Below are 7,500 nucleotides of genomic sequence, written 5' to 3'. Positions count from 1 at the left end.
TGCTGCAGTCCAGAAAAACTTCACCAAAGTTTTTTTTAATTCTCTTCTGTTGAAAGGCATAATAGGAAGTGAACTAGATGCAAATGCCTTGACATCACGGAAATCTCGAACTCAGGTGTTCTCTGGAAGAAAAATAGCTTCAAGTGAAAGAGGTCAGTATATTTATCTGCCTCAAAGGGATACTGTCATGCTATTTTACACTTTATTATATGGCTCTGTCTCACGAGGACTGGGAACTACAAAATTCACGAATTTGATTGGCTAAAATTGATATTGACCGCGGTCTAGATTTTCCCATCTAGACCGGCATCTAGACCGGTAATGTTTTGCGGTGAAAAGATGCAAACTAAAATGCAAAAATATTGAGTATTTTCTTCTACCAATATTTATTTATGGAAGTGCCAAACAGCATGATGACAAAAGAGAGGATGACGAGCAAACTTTGACAGAATTAAGTTCAGCTCATCGCCACTCATCACCGTTCACAAGCAAAGTGTCAGTTAGTACAAACCAGTTACATTAAATGAATTAAATTGTTCTTGTTTGGCCATATAATAAACATCTTATTAACCGAGCTAGGTCGGTTAATAAGAACTAAGTAATACCACCCTGGAAATGGACTGGATGCTGTGCTGTCAATTGCAGCCAAAATAAGGCTGGTTCCTTTTAATTTAAAGGACTTTTTAATGTTCAGAGTACCTTTACATGCTTTTGGCAATGAATAGCTGAGATAGTGTTTCAGGCAAACTTGAAAAGGTTAATTGGGTGAGCATTTTCAAATTTTTGAGTTCTAACTAATATGAAATCAATAAAACATAATGCTGGCTGTCCCTTTGGTTAAACATTCACTTTGATCATGTATGAAATAATGAAGAAGGGAATTTAAAGCCATCAAGGTGTTAAAAGATGAAGTTTCATAAATATTGTTCAAGCAGAAATCGTTACAAACGCCTTGACAGTGTCCCTTTAACAAAGACGTGGCTTGTTGACCTTATGATCAGTGCAAAGTTGTGCAAAGCCGCACTGATTACCACACTGGTGACCTTAAGGTTAAAAGAACTGGAAAAGGGATGCTAAATTAATAGCAAATTTGACTGACACCCTTTGACATTGTTTTCACCATATCAAGGCTTAACAGTTTGATGAGTGTCTGCTTTGTGTAGCTTCTAAATCCCATAAAAAAGGAAAGTGATTTTGAACTCAACATACATGTGTGTAGTGTTTTTTAAAATAAACAAACTGCTGTTGCACTTTGCCCGATGCAACAATGATGAACAAGCACAAAAGGTTGCTGACTTAACCACACTGAGTGGGGATTATTTCCACAAAACATCTGAGGCTGTGAAAGCCATTTGTGAAACTTTGAAATTATACACTTTCTCTGAAAAGCTGGTGTTTGGACATGTTTGTGAACCTACATTGTATAAAAAACACATCAATTGGTATTAAAACGTTCACGCCTTCAAACAACTTCCTAGTACCAGAAACATGAAAAGTTTTGAGATTTTTACAAAACGTGCACCTGCACTCAAGTTCATCTAAGTGAGTACTTTTGATGAGTTTAATAATTTTAATGATTGAAATATAAATGCTTTTTCTGTCATTTCAGGGATCACATCATTGTTTGAGCTTGCAATGAAAGTGTTGATTGAGAACATTGATGGTATGTAAACAATTTCAAGGATAATTAGGTTGGAGTTTTTTCACATCAAAAAGCTGCAACTAAAGGTGAATGTTCTGTTCATGTCTTCATACAGCTCTTGATGATACTGGTGGTGTCCCCTATGAAATTCTACATCCAGTCCTCGAGAGGTACAGTAAGGTTATGTACTTTGTTGTCTTGGTCGCCAGCTATTCAGCTGCACTGTTTGTTTTGAAGCATTACATTTTTCCATATGTTTCCATATTTTGCATTTTAGTTCCAGCTGGGGTGCCTATTTGAAGGTTGTTGATATATCATGACCTTTGAATAGTTAATAACATATAAGCTATAGACAGAGAACTTTTTTATCTGTCAAGAAGCAACCTGTTACATACATAGGGGATTTTTATGGCCAATGAAACATATCTTTTATACAACAGAACAGTGCAAATCGCTGGAGGCAAACCAGTTGGCGATTTACAAGTGCATGAAGGGGTAGTTTCTAAAGAAACTGTGGTGCTGCGTCGGTGGGGAAGTAGTATACAAAAATTTGGTTTTATCAATGGAGTTGATAATGTAAATTGGCCACTGTACAGAGATTCTTTCAGAATCTCTGTATGGTGGCCAATTTACATTATCAACTCTGTTGATAAAACCAAATTTTTGATTTACAAGTGCAGCTGATAAGTTTGAGCCAAGGACTACAGAATGAGTATAAAATTCAATCAGTGGTCTGAACAGGGAATTGGTCTTGAACCTGGGATCTTCTGATATTGCGGCAAGCAACTTAACCAGTCGGCCACGCTGCCTTGTGAAGGGTTTGCCAAATACAGCATGGGGTAAAGAAGAATTCAATACCAAGTGCTGACAACAAATCCAATCAGGTCAGAGCAGGGTTTCAACCAGCTGCAACTGCATGCAAATTCAAGGCTCTAACCTCAGGACCACATGGCCCCTTGTTATGCAAGCATCAAAATGATTTTGCTCTTGGGAGCTGCATATTAAAGGACAAATAAATAAATGAATATCAAGTAGACTTAAAGCAAATAAGACGTTGGTTTTTCAGGTTAGTTGAGTATTCAGAAAGAATTTTTGCCAACAAACTGACACCCCATTCACCTATGGTGTACCGCAGACCACAGTGGTGGCAGTGGAGGGCACTCACCACAACAGCATCCTTGTTTTCCATAAAAACAAATTAAGAATTGAGAAAAATTAATAATTATTAATAGATCTGCTATGTAAGTTCATTTACTTAACCTGCTTTATCTTTATTTTAAGGTGTAATCCACAACAACTCTTGCACCTAGAGGAATGCAACCCAGTAAGTTGACCATGAATGGAATAAATGAAAAAACAAATAATGATAGTGATAATGATGATGATGAGAATAATAATAGTAATAATAAATAATAATAAATTAATAATTTATTGGTGTAAACTAATAAAATGGCGTAAAAGAATATAGACTTGGGTGTTTGCAGACCTGTCAGTGTGGGGTGTAGGGTTTAAATTATTCATTCTATTTGTTGATAATCCAGTGGAGTGGAAATTAAGCACTCCCCACCCCCTCTCACCTCCTCACCTGCTTAAAACAAAAGAGTCTGCTGATCCATTATTACAGTGTGTTTTTAGTGCCAGAGCAACATTATTCATTTCCTTATTGTAGCATATTTTCTTCTGTCAGTATTTCATTGATGATACAGAGCCTCTGTGGGAGAAACACTGCTTCAGAGATTTTAAAGGAACAAAACCAAAACACAATCAGTCTTGGAGGGAACTGTACATGGTAAAGTTGTTTACAATAATTATTATAATTAGCTATTTCTATGAAAACAGTAGCCAGTAAGAGAGAAAACTTGTGACAGAAGTTTACTTTAAATTTCAAAATAATTCCAGTTCGTAGGAATTTTGGAAGGTTTGAGTTAAAAAAAGATTTCTTCAAAATGATCGAAGACTGCTTGTTTGATGGTTTACGTAATTGTACTCAACTGATCAATTCATAAAGGGGAACACGAGGTTTAGAAATGTCAAGTATGAATTGTGACAGTCATAACATTTTGTTAAAGTGCCCCTGTGACCAAAAAATCAATCCATATTTTTCTTTGGATTTCAAAACTATGTTAACAAAACACTAAGTGACCCACGTTTTAAGCCTTGATTTCAAAAAGACACCTCTTTATTTTAACTGTAATTTTCCTATTTAATGGTCCACCATTACTAACATTATGTTCTTGAGAGAGCTGGATCGAGGAGAAAATGACGTCAAAGGCTCACTAGTTTAAGAATGCAATACGTGTGTACGCCACAGAATTAATATGCAGCACGGCAGTTTTGGGCTTTCAGACTTTTAAACTCACGCTTTGCATATATAATAAGCTGCATTCACACGCTGAAATTTTAAGCTAGTGAGCCTCTGATGTCACTTTTCCCTGGATGATCCAACTGTCTGAGGTCCAATTGGTCAGTTTTGAACATGAGTAATGGCGGACCGTGAAATCCAAAACTTACACTCAAAGTAAACGGCCTTTGGATAAAAATCAAAGCTCAAAATTTTGCCAGTCAGGTGTTAAGCAAACACACTTTCAAAATCTGAAGGAAAAAAGGAAGTGGTTTTTTTGATCACAGGGGCACTTTAAAGGAACTTGGCTGAAATAATTATTTCTGGAGAAAAATTAACAGTGGTGTCTCATCAAGTTTTGAGTACCGTTATCCCTGAGAAAATAATTATATCCATGTTGCTTTGAACACTGCCCCTCGTTAGTGAAATTCTAAATCAGATGCTGCATGACTCCCAGCCCCGCCCCCCACCTACTCCACGCACACACACATATACATGTACACACAGTTGCTCTAAATTTTATTTTGACCTTAAAATCTTCCTTGACAAATGCTTCTTTTAGAGTTACTTTATACAGCCATTCTTGCCAACCCCTTGAAAAGTACCGGTATCTTCTCTACAGTTCAGTAGGGTAGGCTAGGGTACTTTCAGGTGTTACAACTGTGGAAGAGAATAACATTAAAAAACACAGGAATAAATTTAACATTATATTCTTACTCTTCAGAAAAATGAACTTGATAAGGAGGAAAGATTAAAGAAAATTCATGAAAAAATCACTGCAAGTCAAAGGGCAAAAAAACCTGGTAGGCAATTTTTTTTGTTTTTTAGATACAAAATTGACCCTTGAAATCACCCTTTCTCTTGGTCTTAGGGACTGAATTTAGAAGGGCACATCTAGTTAAGATTGGGGCAAAACCATATAAGGGACCTTAGGCAGCCTCTGTACGGCCTATGTATGATCCCAAAGCACAGTACCGCAGCCAGTTGTAATTAGCTGGGAGCTAATTTTTATGAGAGAGGAAATGCGGAATACCCTCCAGTCAGGTTTTGATCAAATGAAACTGAACCCAAAATAAATAGTATGACAGAGTTGGGAAGGACGAATGATGACCACAATGCTGGCCCAGCTCACCACTCAAGGCCTACACATACATAGCCTGCGAGCAGGCCCTCCAAGGGACTGGGGTTGTCTCCTTCTCTCCCACCTCAGAGAGAGAGCCTTGCAGGCTAACACGTACAGCAATGGGTATTCTCAGATGGTCACACATCCAGCTATTGACCCCATCCAACAGAACTTAATTTCAGTGAGAAACATTAACATTTATTAATCATTTATTTTTTTCCTTCTTGAGTGATCATCCTGTCTATCAGGTTTTTCTTTACAATTTTCTACCTATTTCTTCATAACATTCGCTGTTTTTTTTCAAGAACGACAAGTTCAACTTGCATATGTTACCACAGAAGCCAAACCTCCTCGTGATGTACGTAGAAAGCAAGCTAAATTTGGTACTGGCACAGGAGTTCATCCATGTGCTCCCCCTGTGTCAGGAGGTAATGCACAGGTAAACCACAGAAACATGGGCTCTTCTCCAGCAAAGAAACTAGCAGGTAAAGTAAAGTAACCATATTTAACGGTGATAACTTGTAACAGTAATTCAACTGAAAAACCTGAGGTCAGCGGGGCACTCCTGGCCTGAAGATCTTAACAACTGGGAAAAATACAACTTTTTGCCTCACTCTTTACATGTATAATTCTATTTTCCATGTGAAAATAGACCACTTTACTGTTATTAATTCATTGACGTGGCTTAGAATTGGCTGGAAGGCTGGAGTTGACCCAGTCATTGACACAGACCTGACTGCTCATCGTGTAAAGTGCATTGTTGTAATGCTGCCAAATATTTTTAAGGCTAAAGACTGGTTTGATTGCACTGGCAAAAACAAAAGTTATCAATAATTACACTGAGAAGTTAAGAGGTGAAGAGGAACTCAGTATAATATCAGACGTAGTTATTTTACGGGCAAACTGAACATGAATAATAATAATAATTGTTATTATTATTATTTGTGTTCATTTATTCATGTTAATTGTTAAATTATGCTTGAAATTCTGACCTGCTAATGTCATTTATTTTTAGTGTAGAAAATAATAATAAATTAATTTTGTCATACATTTTAAATGTGTTGTACATCTATCTTCATTAGTTCCAGCACCAATGATGAAAAAGACAATGCAACTTTTTAAAAACCAGAGGTTTGTAAAAAATAACTAATTAATTATTATAATTTATTATTATTATTATTTTTTTTCTTTTGTTGTTGTTGTTGTAAATTTTGGTGGTCTTCACTAACATCTCACGCTGCTCCTATTCCCACAACTGAGAGACAGGTTTAGGTTTCAGGTTTTATTATGTATTTTGCATAAAATATCACAAAACTATGCCATAACTGGTTGTTTGCAAAGATAAAGACTCAGGGTCTTTGATGATGTGTTGTTGTTGTTGTTATACTACTACTACTAATAATAATAATAATAACAATAATTATAATAATAATAATAATAATAATTATTATTATTATTATTATTATTATTATTATTATCTAAAACATCTGTAAATAAAAAATCTTCGGTAAGAAAAAGAAATATCAACCAAGCGAAGGCATAAAAGATTTGTTAAGAAAGTATCATGTCTGTCCAGCAAGTCCCTTCTCTATCTCTGAGTCATTCTCCTGTACAGTTATTATTATTATTATTATTATTATTATTATTATTATTATTATTATTATTTACATAAGGTTGCAATAGTAGCAAGTATGATAAATACTGTAGGAAACAGACAACTTTTTTAAGACATGTTTCGGCATGCTTATGCCATCATCAGTTTAATGAGTTCCTAAGTGTGAACAGTTATAAAAGTCTACGGGTAGATGAAAAAATTATTACAACATGATGTAATACAAAAGCGGGTACTATTTACAGCGTGACACCAAACATCAAGGTGTAAACTAAAACGTGAGAAAAGTGTTGTAATGCTGCAATTGTTTGTTAAGTTCTGGTTTGATCTTATTTATATGAAAAGCTTCTTTGAGTTTTAAATCAATTGAGTTGCTGGCAGAATCCAGAATACTAAAGCACAAAGGGGAGTATTTGCTCTTACATAAAGGAGATGTGTTGAAATGCTTAAAAATATGCGAGTTTTAATCTCTTTCCGTGTGTTCCTTTATCCTGGTAGAAAAGTGGCGACTAGTTTTGCCAATATAACGGGAATTACAACCCGCACAAGAAAATTTGTTAACTACCATGGATTTTAGAGCAACAGGAGTACAATCTTTAACACTAAACATGTTTTTAATTTTGAATGAAGTGGAAACTAATTTGATAGTTAGGTCAGATTTGCAAAAGCATTTAGTACGTTGTCGGAATTTAAGTTTCGCTATTTTGGAATAATGGCCGACAAAGGGGAGTTTAAAATAGCGTGTATTATTGTCATCATTAGTGTTCCGGCTTTTTTGAGAA

The 7,500-nt window shown here is 35.6% G+C and overlaps 1 protein-coding gene across 1 annotated transcript in view; it reads left to right on the top strand.

Annotated features, from left to right (window-relative positions):
* Positions 1 to 7,500, top strand: part of LOC138033554 (elongin-A-like) — a 15,023-nt gene that overhangs the window by 5,567 nt on the left and 1,956 nt on the right. The window contains exons 5-12 of the mRNA XM_068881331.1: positions 57 to 152; positions 1,610 to 1,663; positions 1,758 to 1,812; positions 2,924 to 2,966; positions 3,330 to 3,431; positions 4,708 to 4,786; positions 5,412 to 5,591; positions 6,189 to 6,237. Coding sequence (XP_068737432.1) covers positions 57 to 152; positions 1,610 to 1,663; positions 1,758 to 1,812; positions 2,924 to 2,966; positions 3,330 to 3,431; positions 4,708 to 4,786; positions 5,412 to 5,591; positions 6,189 to 6,237 — 658 coding nt within the window. The remainder of the gene's footprint in view (positions 1 to 56; positions 153 to 1,609; positions 1,664 to 1,757; positions 1,813 to 2,923; positions 2,967 to 3,329; positions 3,432 to 4,707; positions 4,787 to 5,411; positions 5,592 to 6,188; positions 6,238 to 7,500) is intronic.

This window comes from Montipora capricornis, chromosome 14, assembly GCF_036669925.1.
Source record: "Montipora capricornis isolate CH-2021 chromosome 14, ASM3666992v2, whole genome shotgun sequence".
Lineage (NCBI taxonomy): Eukaryota > Metazoa > Cnidaria > Anthozoa > Scleractinia > Acroporidae > Montipora > Montipora capricornis.
This window is presented reverse-complemented; position numbering and strand designations above follow the sequence as displayed.